We start from the raw sequence: 17412 nt of genomic DNA, 5'->3' as shown, positions 1-17412 counted from the left end.
TGCAGATGATGTGATTTTGATGTCTAGTACTATTATTGGTCTACAGAAGCAGCTTAACATACTTTCGGAATATTCAGATAAATGGAAACTTAGTGTTAATCTTGATAAAACAAATATTGTTATATTTCGTAGAGGTGGTCGAGTGGCCACAAGAGAGAAATGGTTTTTTAAAGGTACATGTATTAATGTTGTGCATGAATACAAATACCTTGGCATATTGTTTACCCATACACTGAATCTGAATAAGTCAGTAATTAATCTCACAAACAGAGCAAAGAAAGCTCTGTTACAAGTCCACTTTGTTATGTCTAAGCTCGGAGTTATTTCACCAAAAATGTATTTTAAATTATTTTACTATACGGGTCTGAGATATGGGGTTGTAAAGAGTTCTATACAATTGAAAAGGTTCATCTCCTCGCTTGTAAAAAGTTTTTGAATGTTGGTATGTCAACACCAAGTAGTATGGTTTATGGAGAATGCGGGAGATTCCCATTGTACATTGGATCTTACACTCGTTGTTTGAAGTATTGGTGTAAAATAATAATAATGCCTGAACACCGTTTACCCAAGAAAGCCTACAACATGCTCGTACACCTCGACAATCTTGGAAAGAACACATGGGCTTCTTCTATCTACATTGCTTTTTACACATGGCTTTGGTTTCATTTGGCTGTCCCAGACAATTGGTAATGCAAATGCTTTCATTAAGTACTTTCGCATGCGTGCCATTGACATGTTTCATCAGAAATGGCATTCAGATATTTATGAAAGTTCAAGATATGATACTTATCGCCAATTCAAGTCATTGCTTGAACCAGAATCCTATTTATCAAATTTACGGTACAGGAATTCTCGTAACACCCTTATTCGTTTTAGACTTGGCCTGAATGATCTAAAAATTAACACAGGGAGATTTTCATCTATTGAGAAATCGATACGATTATGCCCATTTTGTGACATTGTTGTCGAAGATGAATACCATTTCATGTTTATTTGCCCTATATACGAAAATCTAAGAGACAAGTACTTACCGCAGTGGTCTCTATCTCATTTTAATGCTAAAAGATTGTCTTCATTACTGTCTTGCAAGGATCTTATAACACAACATCAACTGGCTTTGTACATACATAATGCTTTTTTGTTACGAAGTGAAATGTTACCTTGACTTTGTATTTTATAAAATATGTTATGTAACTCCGTTGTATATGGGCCTGTGGCCTTTCATACAATAAAGAATTGAATTGAATATAGTGATATGTACTTAAATTGTGTGTTATGTATTAATGCATTTATCATCATTCTCCTATTATTGATAAACTATGTTTATCAATTTATTATATGATAAATCTCCTGTAATATTTAGAGTACAGTAAGACAAAACTAATCATGCTAATTATGATTGATCATAACAATGTATATAATCATATTTAAGATTCTAATATTTGTTAATAAGTTATAATGTAATGATTTATTTGTATGTGTACGTATTGGGCTTATTTTAACTCTCTGTATTTATTTTCACAGGGCCTGTTTTATTTATGTATTAAAACAACTGGCATCCACAAATCAACCTGCGTTTAGTGATTCATTCACCTAAACCACTCCGGTTACACATACACCCTCCTAAGGGGGTCAAGAGCCAAGAGTGTCCACTTGTCTAGATTGCCATTTATCCAACAGGTGAGTTTCCAAACTTCTCATCACTTACTTCTAGTTTACAAAGATACTATCTGATAAATAGGGCTGGGATGAGTCCAAATGTACCTGACCCAATACATTACAGGACCCTAGCTGGGTACCCGCTGTAGGTCTTAAGTTGGGTACAAAATGCCCAACTGAGAACTGTTTTACCAGAGCCCTGGCAAAAACTACTTAGATACATGCATAAAACAATCTGATCATGCATACACTGATGTTGCCTGAAGCTTTATCATACTCAAACATAGAAAAAGAAATGTGTGCATAGTCAGAAATAAAAGTGAACATTTCGCGATTTGTAGTGTAACCAAAGACTTTGATTGTCATGGTCATCATATCATGTATCACAATATATCATGTGACTAACAACAGGTCCGGGTAGTCCTGTGTCCCAGCCCTACTAATAAGTTGTCTACACTGTATGTAGTGATGAGTCAGTGTCAGTGAGGTCCATGTGCTGACAATGTAAACTCAGCAGTTGCTGTGAACTGACATCCACCAACAAACTTTTTGCAAAACAATTTTTTTTCAAGTTAAATAATAAATTTAAATAAACTGTTTGTTTGTTGTTTAACCCGCACTCAGCAATATTCCAGCTATATCATGGCGGTCTGTAAATAATCAAATCTGGAACAATCAGGTGACTAATATCATCAGCATCGATCCACGCAACTGGGATGTGATTACATCCATCAACTAGGTCAGCGAGCCTGACCACCAGATGCTGTTAGTCGCCTCTTACGACAAGCATAGTTCTGAAGACCTATTCTAACCCGGATCTTCACAACACCAAGGATATATTCGTCTTATGTGTTCTTCTACTTAAATATTTCTAGTTGTCCAGTTTCATCATATGATGATAACGAAAGAAAGACACATTTGGTAGCCAACAAATATCTACTGGAACCATTCTCATATCTTGCTTCATCAAGTGTGAAATTTGGGAACTGTACCTCTGGTTTAAACTTGAAGTACTCCTTGACAAACATGACATGGCATCTTCCAATGATCTGTGTCAGCATGATGCTGGTGACGATGTCACTCTTGAACACCTCCTGTTGGGGGAGAAACAAGACAGGTGACAACACACAATCACAACATCTGTATGTCACATTCCGTGCTGGAGTACAAATACACTCACTCAGGACATACATTTATCTATCTGTTGCTTGCAAACCTTTCACAAATTCCCCCTCTCCCCAACCAAAATGGATTTGTCAGCTTTAACAAAAATCACCTTTTCAGATGAAACATCACCTGCACCTTGAAAACAAAATAGGAAATGGAAAGCCCTACTGTTAAGTGGGTCTAAATGCTATGAAAACATAAAATCCTTAAAAATTGTAAAAGCACCATTTCTCCAGTAGGTTGATGTGATGCCAAGTATTTAGAGTTCTGCTCAAGAGACTGCCCAAAGGTGATATGGGGTTTTAATGTCACGTCCAAGATTATTGCACTTATATAGTGGTGTGTGTGTGTGTTGGAGAGGGGGGGGCTATGACGCGGCCAAGGATCTAACCCCGGACCTTCCGTTCTCCGGGAGCACGTTCTACCACAAGACCACAGTGGTCCTCACGACTAGACTGTTATATTTCATGATAATAAGGTGTGTTCAGGGCCCCTTTGCACAAAGCGATCACATTGCTACAACTATCATAAGTCTATGTTCAAGTATGGGAGTAAAGGCAGTTGTCGCGCTTAGATTTGTTGTTGGTTTATTTGCTCATAAATCACCACGAAATGAGGCAAATTGAAGCCAAGATTCAATCTCAGAGTGCATGAAAAGGCATTTTAGGGATGAGGAATTAAACAAGTTTCAGAGCCCCGCTAGGTGGCTATACGACTTCAGGTTCAGCCACCTTGCAGTCTCCATCATTTAGTTGTGGCCAGTTAGCTTGGAGAAGGGCCAGTAACCTTTACAAGGAGCAATCCATACTGGCTACATACAAATTTGTTGTTAAATCTACACCGTATGCACTTAAATTAAGAAAGGCACAAATAAGTGATACAAAAGACGCTGGATGTTTGGATGACTGAAGCTATTTAACTTGTAGCATGTACGTGAGATTTAACTGATATGTTCAAATGAATACTAAGTTCCATTCCCCCATCAATGATATTTATAAGGCATCAAACATACTGGTACCCCATTTAATGCCCAGGACTCCAAAAACTTAATAACTTGCAAATATACAGAGCAAGGGAGATCCCTCAGTGAGTTTGATTTGACATTGCTTTTGAACAGTATTAACCTTCAAACCCATGATCATAGTCTTCTAGCATGCCAAAGGGACACAACTCTGCACAGCAAATCCTGACACCTACACATATACAAACCAAGTTAAGCTGCTGAGTGATTGCCACATACCTTCTCCAAGAACTTCCTTGTTGCAAGATGGAATGTCTCGTTGGGTCTGTAGAACCAGTTGCCCTGCATCATCTGTGAGCCGTTGCTGTCCGTGATGAACTTCTCGATGAGCATGATGTGGGGCAGCAGCTCTGGTTCTCTGAAAGTCCCACAGGCGAAAGATCTGGCAGTCCGAGGACGCCGAGAAGGGCAGGGGTTTAGCAAGGGCCGTGGCAGTGTGTGTCAATGTATGTAAGCCAGCTCACTAGGTCAGTTTAGGTACTTAATGCATTAATGCTTTCAGCCAAAGTATATTCAAGGATTCATTTTACATGCTCTGTAGCGAAAACAAGTATAATAGTCATGAAGAAATGAGACAATTTGTGCAGCAAAGATCATATAAAGCTTAAATAATAATTTGGTCCTGTCAAAATGCATGTGAATCAATGAGATCATGCATTTGATGAATGAATTATGAAATTTAAAAAAGGATGATATGGTCGAGTTCAACATGCACAAAAAGAGTGATGTTATGGGTATGATGAAAGAGGTTAGCAAAGTGAGCAATAGCTAGCCTAGATGCATGTTAGCAGTCAACAACTGGAGAGCAGATGTAAGCAGGTGGTTGGTGGGGCAGGGACAGGGAGAGAGAGATCACAGAATGCATGCAGCTCAGAGGTGGTGATGATGACTATGAACTCAGACATGCCTTCAGTAGGATTCAAGCACCGTGTCACAAATGTTTCAACTACAATCACAATACCGAAATAGTTTTCATTATTGAAAAAAACTACAAAATATATTTCCAAAATTATTTCACAAAATTACATGACCATATATTTGGGAATATTGATGCTCACATTTGTGACATGAACTTGACTCCTTCAAAAAGCAATCAGTATAGTAATTATTTAATCATTTCTGTCCTATTAAATCACAAGGATAATGACAAGTGTTTAAAATCAGACAATAAAGCAATAAGGTAATGAACCCATTACTCACTACACTAACACAGTAAACTTTCAACAGCAGCTCCAAGTAGAAACCATAACAATTCACATCATGTAAATCAAATGTCTACAGCAAAGGCAAAATAAGACACTGTTTAGTATTTCAATAGTTACTCTGCTACAGTCACACATCTCGATGGCCTTCAGCAAGGGACATCGTCAGGTGAGTTCTCAATCATACTTGCTCCATGTATAAATCATGACAATACTTCAGAAGGATTTGAATGCTAAATGGAGACACCAGCAGCAGTGACCTATTACTTATAAGGGTATTGGGACATTTTTCAGAATTACAGGACTACGGAACCATATTGCTTAGATATGAACTTTTTTTTTTTAGTAGAGGGAAATGCTCTGTGCCTAGTGTAAACTGAAGGTAGATCTAAAGAAGCTTATGTATTTATTATTAGCAGTAGTAATACTAATACAGCCTGTGCCCAATATTGTCTCTCATCATCAGTTTGAACACATTTTAATGTTATTACTTGGACTGTAATTATCTGAACTTATAAGACAAAACAATAGTTTACTGGATTCAGGCTTTGGACAAGTGGCTGAAGGTGCAAACAGGTGTTTAGGTGTTGGATAGTCAGAAGAGTTAGTCAGAAATAGCCATAACCTGATTTTTTCCCCCACGAAACATGTTCTTCCTGAAGGCCATCGGTCACATGTGAGTTCAGTTAACAACATGAGGTAGGTACATGCTATAGGTATGCTATATTAGGTACAATATGTAGTTTGCAAAACATATAGAATATACTGGATGTCAGGAATGTACCTAGCAACCAGAGGAATACACTGGCAATTCTAGCCAAACTAGCGTTCTCCTTCCCCACTACTGTACAGCTGAAGGCCAACATACACACATCGTACATCCTAGATGTCCTTACACTGTCCAGTCATGTTTCAGAGGAAGAGGGGACCGCCTCCGTGGTCTTGTGGTAGAGCGTCTGCCCGGAGAGCGGAAGGTTCCGGGTTCAAACCCCGGCCGCGTCATACCAAAAGACGTTAAAAGATGGTACTTGTTGTTACCCTGTCTTGCGCTAGGCATTAAGGGGCTAAAACAAGGACTGGTCGGCTTGGAGTCAGTATACTGTGTCTGAGTGGGGTATTCATGTTAAACTGCGGCATGATATCTCAGTGAGCTAGCACTATAAATCGGCATCAGTCCGGACTAGTACAAGCAGCCACACTATATAAGTGCAATAATCTTGGACACAACGTTAAACCCAATTTCACCTCACCTCGGGGGAAGAGGGAGAGCTGAGATTTGAACCAAGTACAGGCTCCACATACTCTACCCATGATGAAGAAATAGTAACTGATCACTGATATGATGATTGAGAGAGCGAGTGAGTATGGTTTTATGCCACTTTTAGCACTATTCCAGCATTGCATGGTGGCGCAACACCAGAAAATGGGATTCACACATTGTACCCATGTGTCCAATTGAACCCGATCCTTCAGCATGATGAGCAAACGCTTTAACCACTAGACTACCCCATATGATGACTGAATGCTTACCTCCCCTTTACAGTAATGCAGTAGATATTTGAAGCAACTACTAATCCTTTGCCCATTGCCAGCAGGAGAGGATCTGCTACTATTTATAATCAATGGTCCACTTGACAGTCCGTTCTCTCACATACCCTTAAAGACTGACTGATACTCTTAGCTGGTTGACCCAACAATCCTGCAACTTGTATTCGACAGTAGTTGTCCCTGCTTGACAGTTGAATGTTTCTCAACTCTACCCTGTACCCATCTGGCATCTGACAATATAATGGCTAAAGGCGCGATCTAGATGCAGAACTCCTAATTACTGTTCCCACTACAATGTCCAAATATTTCGGAAAAAGCAAAGTAACAATAATGGTAATAATTCCAGAACAAAGGCTGAACTGATACTAGTTGTCTCTGCTGATTCAAACAGTCCTAAACCAGAAAAATCTCAAACACTCATTTGGCTTAGAAAAGGAATTACGAATTATTCATAAGAAGTAATATGTTAAATATCGGTTCTAAGAATGTAAATGAAATTTACAGAATCTCCCCACAGGAAATCTACATTGTAACCAGTGTCACGCCAGGTGAACACATCAACAACCTGGATATATAAAGGGTTTCAAATTGGTTCATTTTCTTGGACAAGGACTTCTTGTCATCCAGAGTGTCCTTAGTATTCCAATTACTTCATGATATAGAAGTATGTCAAAAGTTGAAAATCATGAAAATGTCCCAAAGCCATCTGTCTCCAGCAAAGCCATTGCATATCATGTACTAGATTTAGGAATCTATATTCATCTGAACAAATAAGAACATTTCTGTTTTGTGTTACTTGAATCAGCAGAGTAAAGGCAGAGATTAGAATAAACACAAGCCTATAGAGAGAGTAAGCTCCAGAACACTGTCACTCCTGTGATAACAGACAGATATCTCTGGCTGCATGCATTCTCCACGACTAATAAAGGGAGATCATCACCTGGGTTCTACGTAGACAAAGTCGCCAACAGTGTACACTTGGTCCTTCACCTTCACACTGTTTTCACTCAGGTCAGCCTGGTCCTGAAGGAGACAATGGAATGAAGAGGAATACAGAAACCAGTTGTTGTTGGAATACTACTTGTGTTGGTCAGCAACAACGTGATATGGTATTTCAGAAATAAACAAGTGGGAGTTGTTTGTCGTACCGTAAAATACTGCAGGTGGAACGAGAAAGAATTGAGCAAAGCTCACATACCCCGTTATCCCCGCTGGTCAACAACAAATAGTAAATGGTTTGTTAATTAATGAAATATACCTGTTGCTTTAAGTCAGAGGAACTGCTCTTTCCTTTGTAACCCCATGAGGATGCATAATGTTTGAAATGAACACATGTTTTTGCAAATATATTTCAATCTAGTGTGGGATAATCAATGCTTAGCACAACATACATTCTTGATGTTTCTTATTGTGTCCATGGAAACGGCAAAAATTAAAAAATTCAGAATCTTCAAACTAGTTAAAGGCACAAGTACTCATTGTGGTTAATGTGTGTAGAAAGTTTGGTGAAGCTAGGGTGCATAGTTAAAAATATATAGGCCGTACAAAACACCCACCCTAAAAGTTTATGTTTCTAATGTTTCCATGGAAACGGCAAAAATTAAAAAATTCAGAATCATCAAACTAGCAAAAGGCACAAGTACTCATTGTGCTTAATGTGTGTAGAAAGTTTGGTGAAGCTAGGGTGCATGGTTAAAAAGTTATGGGCCGTACAAAAGCTCGGACGGAAGGACGGACAGAAGGACGGAAGGACGGAACGCTATATACCCCCGATTTACTTTGTAAACGGGGGTATAATAAGCCATGGTTTCTTCTCCCTACAGTGTTTTATGGTATGATAAACAAAGACCACAAGTTGTTTCTTTCTTATATGAGATATCAATATTATGTACAGCCTTTTTAAGGATATTACTAATATTTACAAGCTTTAGTTCTATGCTTTGTTTACAACAATGTTCTATCGTGAAATAAACCACGTTCTTAATTGTTCTTTGCAATTTATAGCGTAGCTATCTTATATATAAAAATATATGAAAAGGCCATTGTGGGAGGCTATCCTATATTATCCAGGGTACTCTATTACCATTATATTTTGATAAATACTCTGGACACAGACACCATCAAAGCTTCATTTCAGAAGGTCTGTAACCAGTAAGTAGTTGTTGAATCATTTGCCTTACCATGGCCCTGTCTTCTGTTGGCTCGTCTGTCTCCTGCTGCTTCTTCTTCTCTTCATCTTCCTTCTGCTCCAAGGGCAGCTTCTCCTTCTTCTCCATCTCCAGGGCGGACTGTAGGTGACGCTCTGTGTAGCTTAAGGCCGGCGTCAGCAGCATCTCACCATTCTTACAGAGCTCATCACGGATCTTGATGAAGAACATCTGCATCTCCACAGCATCTTCGTACAGCTGTTGCAGAAACAGTTTGTAAGGAAGAAGCACCTTAGCATAAATATTTTATATATTGAGAACTGAGGGCGCGACAGAAAATGTGACTTGGTAAGTAAAGCGTTTGAGATAATCAAAAAGACTTAAATGTGTATGCATCTCTTTTAATTCAATATACAGAATACTTTGACAAAAACGGGGGAAAAGTTATTTTGGCCCACTTCTTTGGTCCCATGACCTAAACTTCTGAAAAATGGCCCATAAAATTGATTTTTCAATAAGCCACCACTACCTTCCCAATCACTGTCATAAATATGTCAATAAGTTATATATATATTATTAATTGCCATAGAAACTCCCAAACATCCATATTGTCAGTTTTTCAAGATCTGCTCCAGAAACAAGCACTACCCCAATTTACAGCCCAAGACAAAGTCGTTGCCATGAAAACTCAAAAGGTTTGGGGTTTTTTCAATCCCAAAACTATCAAAAGGCACCAGTTCACCACTAGACCTATCTATGTGCCATGCTTGGTGAAGAAATATTGTATGTTTTTTAAGATCCGAGATTTTGCTCTGACAGACCGATGGTGTATATTGCAGACACATAATGTTCCACATAACATTCAGCCAAGTAATCCTCAAGACCAACATAAGATTTATAGTGAACACTCCACCAAGACCTCCCCTCCCTGCATGTCTGCATACCTGTCAACTCTCACGCATTTATCAGCTATGTCACGCTCACACGCAGGGTATGGAAATTCTCACGCATTCATATAAAATGTAGATTAATATATAATTCTTCAGAATACATGCTCTCTAAGGCCATTAAAATGGTTTTAAAATCATTCAAAACCAGTTTTAGCCGGGGGGGCTTTGCCCCCTTGCACCCCCTCACCAGGGCTTAGCCCCTGCACCCTGGCTTCTCACTCATTTAGACATCCAGGGGTTGACAGCTACGTGTCTGCCTACCTGAGAGTCTGTCCTGCTGACCTTCCTGGCATACTCGAACACCTTGAACATATCTTCTTGGAACTTGTCCATTCTCCGGTACCGGCCCTAGACAAGAGGGCAGGTAGACAGATCATTAATACATCTGTATAACCCGGCTACTATCCCATGCTTCATAAACACTCACTGGTTCCATTACTTCTCAGTTTACAGTTGCCATGATATACAAAACACCACTAACCCCAAATGAGACCATGTGTTTGATACACAAACCATATCTGATTCTGACCATGCATTTGTTAGTATATATCAATGTGTAACAAGAAAATTTGTATTTAGGATCAAGCTCCATTAAGGAATGTTAACACAAACATGATAATCAAGATTAGTAATTTCTATGTCTCCAGTTACCTTATCTAAGTTCCTCTTGATGTGGTCAAATGTCGGTGGCTTTCTGTAACAGAGGGTAATATGTATCATGAACTGTGTCTTGTCAGACCCCAACTCAGCTAGCTGACCGGTATAGAGAGACAGACACACACTCACTCACACTTGAGAATCCAAAAAAAATCTAAGAGGACCATTTCACCAGTAGGTTGAGTGAGTGCCAAGTATTTTTAGTTCTGGTCAAGAGATTCCAACACCAAGTTAAGTCTGTCTGAAGAGAACTTGACGCCATGAAAATGTCCAAAATATAAGTGAGGTGAAGTGGGGTTTAATGTCACGTCCAAGATATAGCAATATGCGTGCGTGCATGCATGTCCGTCCGTGTGTTTGTGTGACTGGTTGCATGTTCATAAGACAAAAAGATGTCAAAATGATAGTTTGTTTGTTGTTTAACGTCATTCCAGCTATATGATGGCGGTCTGTAAATAATCAAGTCTGGACCAGACAATCCAGTGATTGACAACATGAGCATCGATCCACGCAATTGGGATCGATGACATGCATCAACCAAGTCAGCGAGTCTGACCACCCAATCCTGTTAGTCGCCTTTTACGACAAGTATAGTCGCCTTTTACGGCAAGCATGGGTTGCTGAAGACCTATACTACCCCGGATCTTCACAGCCCAAAATGATAACACGATAAGCAACTTATCCCTACAGAACCAAGATTTAATCCTGATAGCAACTGTTGCTCAAAAGGTGCAATGAAATACGTACTCGACAGGCTCCTCTGTCTCCGAGGTGGAATCCTTGTCAACCAGCTCTGCAAATGAGTCACTGTAACAGCGACCCTCCTCATCCTGAAATATTCATTTTCATCAGTCACTGACAGGCGATTTAAAGCAAAAAAAAAAGAAGAAAAAAAATCTTTTGCTTTGTATTTATCAGCAATCCTAAACAAACACCTTAAATACTTGGACATCCAAACTACCTAGTATTAGAAAGAGTAAAGAACATATCACCAATATCACATAGACAAGCACTGCTTAGTTCAAGCCACAGGTGTGAGAGTTGAGGGTGATATGCAGTACCTGGTAGTGGTGAGAACTGAGAGTGAGATGCAGTACCTGGTAGTGGTGAGAACTGAGAGTGAGATGCAGTACCTGGTAGTGGTGAGAACTGAGAGTGAGAGGCAGTACCTGGTAGTGGTGAGAACTGAGAGTGAGAGGCAGTACCTGGTAGTGGTGAGAACTGAGAGTGAGATGCAGTACCTGGTAGTGGTGAGAACTGAGAGTGAGATGCAGTACCTGGTAGTGGTGAGAACTGAGAGTGAGATGCAGTACCTGGTAGTGGTGAGAACAGAGAGTGAGATGCAGTACCTGGTAGTGGTGAGAACTGAGAGTGAGATGCAGTACCTGGTAGTGGTGAGAACTGAGAGTGAGATGCAGTACCTGGTAGTGGTGAGAACTGAGAGTGAGATGCAGTACCTGGTAGTGGTGAGAACTGAGAGTGAGAGGCAGTACCTGGTAGTGGTGAGAACTGAGAGTGAGAGGCAGTACCTGGTAGTGGTGAGAACAGAGAGTGAGATGCAGTACCTGGTAGTGGTGAGAACTGAGTGAGAGGCAGTACCTGGTAGTGGTGAGAACAGAGAGTGAGATGCAGTACCTGGTAGTGGTGAGAACAGAGAGTGAGAGGCAGTACCTGGTAGTGGTGAGAACTGAGAGTGAGATGCAGTACCTGGTAGTGGTGAGAACAGAGAGTGAGAGGCAGTACCTGGTAGTGGTGAGAACTGAGAGTGAGATGCAGTACCTGGTAGTGGTGAGAACAGAGAGTGAGATGCAGTACCTGGTAGTGGTGAGAACAGAGAGTGAGATGCAGTACCTGGTAGTGGTGAGAACAGAGAGTGAGATGCAGTACCTGGTAGTGGTGAGAACTGAGAGTGAGATGCAGTACCTGGTAGTGGTGAGAACAGAGAGTGAGATGCAGTACCTGGTAGTGGTGAGAACAGAGAGTGAGATGCAGTACCTGGTAGTGGTGAGAACTGAGAGTGAGATGCAGTACCTGGTAGTGGTGAGAACTGAGAGTGAGATGCAGTACCTGGTAGTGGTGAGAACAGAGAGTGAGAGGCAGTACCTGGTAGCGGTGAGAACAGAGAGTGAGATGCAGTACCTGGTAGTGGTGAGAACTGAGAGTGAGATGCAGTACCTGGTAGTGGTGAGAACAGAGAGTGAGAGGCAGTACCTGGTAGTGGTGAGAACTGAGAGTGAGATGCAGTACCTGGTAGTGGTGAGAACTGAGAGTGAGATGCAGTACCTGGTAGTGGTGAGAACTGAGAGTGAGATGCAGTACCTGGTAGTGGTGAGAACAGAGAGTGAGATGCAGTACCTGGTAGTGGTGAGAACAGAGAGTGAGATGCAGTACCTGGTAGTGGTGAGAACAGAGAGTGAGATGCAGTACCTGGTAGTGGTGAGAACAGAGAGTGAGATGCAGTACCTGGTAGTGGTGAGAACAGAGAGTGAGATGCAGTACCTGGTAGTGGTGAGAACAGAGAGTGAGATGCAGTACCTGGTAGTGGTGAGAACTGAGAGTGAGATGCAGTACCTGGTAGTGGTGAGAACAGAGAGTGAGATGCAGTACCTGGTAGTGGTGAGAACAGAGAGTGAGATGCAGTACCTGGTAGTGGTGAGAACAGAGAGTGAGATGCAGTACCTGGTAGTGGTGAGAACTGAGAGTGAGATGCAGTACCTGGTAGTGGTGAGAACAGAGAGTGAGATGCAGTACCTGGTAGTGGTGAGAACTGAGAGTGAGATGCAGTACCTGGTAGTGGTGAGAACTGAGTGAGATGCAGTACCTAGTAGTGGTGAGAACAGAGAGTGAGATGCAGTACCTGGTAGTGGTGAGAACAGAGAGTGAGATGCAGTACCTGGTAGTGGTGAGAACAGAGAGTGAGATGCAGTACCTGGTAGTGGTGAGAACAGGGAGTGAGATGCAGTACCTGGTAGTGGTGAGAACAGAGAGTGAGATGCAGTACCTGGTAGTTGTAGCAGGAGATGAACAGGTTGGTCATGAGCTCCTGTACGACAGCCCGGACATCAGGGACATCGTTCATCCCATCTGACGTTAGCTCCACCTTTTTCTCCAGACAAATACGCTGCAGGGTCAGCGCATCCTGTTATTAGAATAATCAATGTGTTTTCAATAAGTCTTATGTCTCCTGACGACATAGGTAAATTTAAAGTTTAAGAGTCAGTTTGATTTATCAATGATTTGAATAGTGTTTTATTTCAATTATTTAATGACTTGTCAATGTGAGAGGTGACACTTGTTGTAGATTATAGATAGCTATCGCCTTAATGAACCCAACAACTCAATCTCATTAAAATCAGTTCCCCAAAACAGTATAAATGTGGGAATGTCCTCCTACCTTGTATATGAGCGAGTCTGGTTCATTGTACTTGCAGGCATTGTCAAACATCTGTACGAAGTCGGCCACCATGTCCTCCACACTGTCGTATCTGTTGTGGCTGGACTCCATACGCTGTTGAATACGCTGCATGTCCACAGGCCGCTTGATCACCTCGTAGTAGTCTGGGTAGTCCTGTAACACCAAGTCTCGCAGTCAGGAATACTAATTCATAAACTGACAGCCAGCAGCTAGAAAGCTGAACATGCTGAAGGGATCTGGTGAGACGTGTTCAATCATAATCCAAGAACAATCACCTGCACCAGCAGGGTGAACGGTTTTCAATACAAAAGAATCTCGTATCATAGGCCATATGTGTAGCATGTAGAATGAAATTAGCCGAGTGACATATTTGCAAACGCTTGGAGAGTGAATAGTCTAGCCCTATAATGGCAGGTGACACCAAGTACAGGTTTCACTCAATGTACACATTCTGGAAATTGGACTACCACTAGGCTACCACCACACCACCCACTAGGCTACCACGAGACCACCCACTAGGCTAGCACTAGGCTACCACCAGACCACCCACTAGGCTACCACCAGACCACCCACTAGGCTAGCACTAGGCTACCACCAGACCACCCACTAGGCTAGAACTAGGCCACCACCAGGCCACCCACTCGGCTACCACCAGGCCACCCACTCGGCTAGCACTAGGCTACCACCAGACCACCCACTAGGCTAGAACTAGGCTACCACCAGACCACCCACTAGGCTAGAACTAGGCTACCACCAGACCACCCACTAGGCTAGAACTAGGCCACCACCAGGCCACCCACTCGGCTACCACCAGGCCACCCACTCGGCTAGCACTAGGCTACCACCAGACCACCCACTAGGCTAGAACTAGGCTACCACCAGACCACCCACTAGGCTAGAACTAGGCCACCACCAGGCGACCCACTGGGCTACCACCAGGCCACCCACTCGGCTAGCACTAGGCTACCACCAGACCACCCACTAGGCTAGAACTAGGCTACCACCAGACCACCCACTAGGCTAGCACTAGGCTACCACCAGACCACCCACTAGGCTAGAACTAGGCCACTACCAGGCCACCCAATCGGCGACCACCAGACCACCCACTAGGCTACCGACTAGGCTACCCACTAGGCTACCACTATCACTATATAGCATTCCACAGTGCTGGACTGTTACTAGAAGTGTCTCAACACAGTCACAAACCGAGACATATTACAAAAATCACTGTAACACAAATATTCATCAAATATTGCAGTCTGCGCCAAAACCTTTTGAGTCCAGTAGCCCCAACTTGGCACTAAGCATAATTTTTTAGTCCATAGTGAGTGAGTGAGTTTGGTGTAACGCCGCTTTGAACAGTATTGCAGTTATATCACGGTATGTCAGCTTAATGTTGGTGGAAAACCAGAAGTAATGCAGGAATGCAACTCTGCACAGCGAATTGCAGCGCCTTAGACGACTGGTCCACCCACACCCCATTATAGTCTGGAAGCATGAATAGGCTGTACATACACTCTTGAGTGGGAGTTTGAGGAATGGTGTAGACAGCACTCTGCCCGACTTGTCCTGGTAGTCCCTGATGGTCTCACACAGGTCCTGCAGCTTCTGAATCAGTGGAGATGACAGCTTCGACTTGGGCTTGCTGCTGAAAACACAAATACACACATTGAAATTGTTGAGAAAATATCATCGTGGTCAAATATCAAGCTATAATATTATCCATATCCATTATAAAACAACTGTATGTTGTCTGAACTGCATGCCATGCCATGCCATGCCATGCCATGCCATGCCATGCCATACCATACCATACCATGCCATACCATACCATACCATACCATACCATACCATACCATGTCAATACAATACCATCACTTATCTACAAGAAGTATAATACTGGGACCATAAAAAATCTGAATTTCAAATTTATTTACAGTAATGTTACCTGTAGTCTCTCTAATAAGGATCAGTTTGGCTGGCCATTGAATAAGAAATGTGCCAACAAATACAATTTCTTTGACATCTAGTAAACATTTTCAAAGCTCAGGCTGGTTTTCAAACTTGACTTATATAAGGAAAGATCTTTAAAGACACCTGGCCAAAACCATTGTTCAAGTACTCTGGAAACGAAGCACGAAGAACGCAGGTAAAGATATAATACCCTTGTAATGTTAAAACAATGAGTCATTGTGAAATTTGTACTAGCCCACAGGAATTTGTACTCGCCCCAGGCTAGCAGGCTAGTGTCAAGTTCTAACCCTGGCTGGAGATGAGCTCCAGGTTAACTACTACTAGGTCCACAAGATCCCTCTCCTCACCTGGAAGCCTTGCCTGACTTGGAGGGGGCCACTGAGCTCATGTAGCGCCACTTGTGTTTGAGTGCCCGGTCCAGTGTGTTGGCATCCTGGTACACCTGGGACCCCTCCTCGTTGTAATGGCGAGCATTGTTGAACATCAACTCAAAGTCATTCAGCAGCTGCTGCTCATTTGCATACTGGGAACAAGCAGAAACGATCATCACCACATTGCATCAGCGACATCACTGAACTATAAAGCATGAAGGCCTTCTGTGCAACCGAGAGAACTCAAATGCATCCTTCCTGCACAAAACAAGAATCATCCACATCCTATAAAAAAATATCTGTCAACAAAATCCTTTTCCAAACAGAGGACCCTTTCTGTCATCAGAATAATTTTCAACAAATGAGCAGCAATGTCATGTAAATGGGCGCTAAGTATAGCCTTCACAAAATGCAATCATTTTTAAGGAATTAGGTGTGAATATCACTTTAACCCCTTGGCTACTTTAATGCCCAAGCTCAACAATATTCTGCCAGTATCAATCATGTTTTAGTTATTTTAAACTTTGTTACCTTCTCGTTCCTGATTTTCGTCTCAATCATGCCCATGTCGATGGGTTCCATGATCACCTGGTAGTAGTCAGGGTAGTCTTTCCGTGATGGCAGCACCATGAAGATGTGTCGAAGCTGTCGGCCGCCACCGTCCTGAAACAACATAGCCATAAAAGCTTATAAACCAGCACCATGTTGGACAACTACTTTCTTCTGTTAAACTGCTGACAACACTATTTGTTTTTGTTTGTTGTTTAATGCTGCACTCAGAAATATTCCAGCTATATGGGGGAGATCTGCAAATAATTGAGTCTGGACCAGACAAGCCAGTGATTACCATGTGCATCAATCTCCACAATTGGGATACGAGGACATGCATCAACCTCCACAATTGGGATACGATGACATGCATCAACCAAATCAGTGAGCCTGACCACCCGATCCCGTTAGTCGCCTCTTACAACGAGCATAGTCACCTGTTATGATAAGTATGGTTTGCTGAAGACCTATTCTAACCCGGATCTTCAAAGGTATACCCCTATGGTGAACATGTGTTGCTGTGCCACCGAGACTCACCGTATAGTCAAACACAGTCTTGTAGAGAATCCACATCCTTCTCTTCAACCCTCCATCTTCAGGACTCTTCTTGGTGGACTTCTTCTTCTCGCTGTCACCCGCAGCACTGCGTCGACCTTTGCCCTTTGGCGTATGTTCCTCCTCAACATGTTCATGTTTCTGAAGCAGAAGAGGATCAAGACTCAAGCTCTGATTGCTTGTAAAGATCAAGCCAC

At 42.0% G+C, this 17412-nt stretch overlaps 1 protein-coding gene across 6 annotated transcripts in view; it reads right to left on the bottom strand.

Moving 5' to 3' along the window:
- LOC124136290 (protein polybromo-1-like) overlaps nt 1-17412 on the bottom strand; it is a 63333-nt gene that overhangs the window by 21873 nt on the left and 24048 nt on the right. For 4 of the 6 annotated variants that reach the window (XM_046502167.2, XM_046502172.2, XM_046502173.2 and 1 more), the window contains 13 exons: nt 17198-17356; nt 16643-16774; nt 16088-16263; nt 15282-15414; nt 13746-13919; nt 13353-13490; nt 11099-11181; nt 10346-10388; nt 9956-10042; nt 8778-9002; nt 7538-7620; nt 4067-4229; nt 2652-2753 (listed from right to left, as the gene is read on the bottom strand). In XM_046502167.2, the coding sequence (XP_046358123.1) occupies nt 2652-2753; nt 4067-4229; nt 7538-7620; nt 8778-9002; nt 9956-10042; nt 10346-10388; nt 11099-11181; nt 13353-13490; nt 13746-13919; nt 15282-15414; nt 16088-16263; nt 16643-16774; nt 17198-17356 (1698 nt within the window). The remainder of the gene's footprint in view (nt 1-2651; nt 2754-4066; nt 4230-7537; nt 7621-8777; nt 9003-9955; nt 10043-10345; nt 10389-11098; nt 11182-13352; nt 13491-13745; nt 13920-15281; nt 15415-16087; nt 16264-16642; nt 16775-17197; nt 17357-17412) is intronic. The other 2 variants (XM_046502170.2, XM_046502168.2) reach the window with 2 other exon arrangements.

Source organism: Haliotis rufescens, unplaced genomic scaffold (assembly GCF_023055435.1).
Source record: "Haliotis rufescens isolate VD_foot unplaced genomic scaffold, xgHalRufe1.0.p SCAF_22, whole genome shotgun sequence".
Taxonomy (NCBI): domain Eukaryota; kingdom Metazoa; phylum Mollusca; class Gastropoda; order Lepetellida; family Haliotidae; genus Haliotis; species Haliotis rufescens.
Note: the sequence above shows the minus strand (reverse complement) of the source record. Positions and strands in the feature narration are given on the sequence as shown.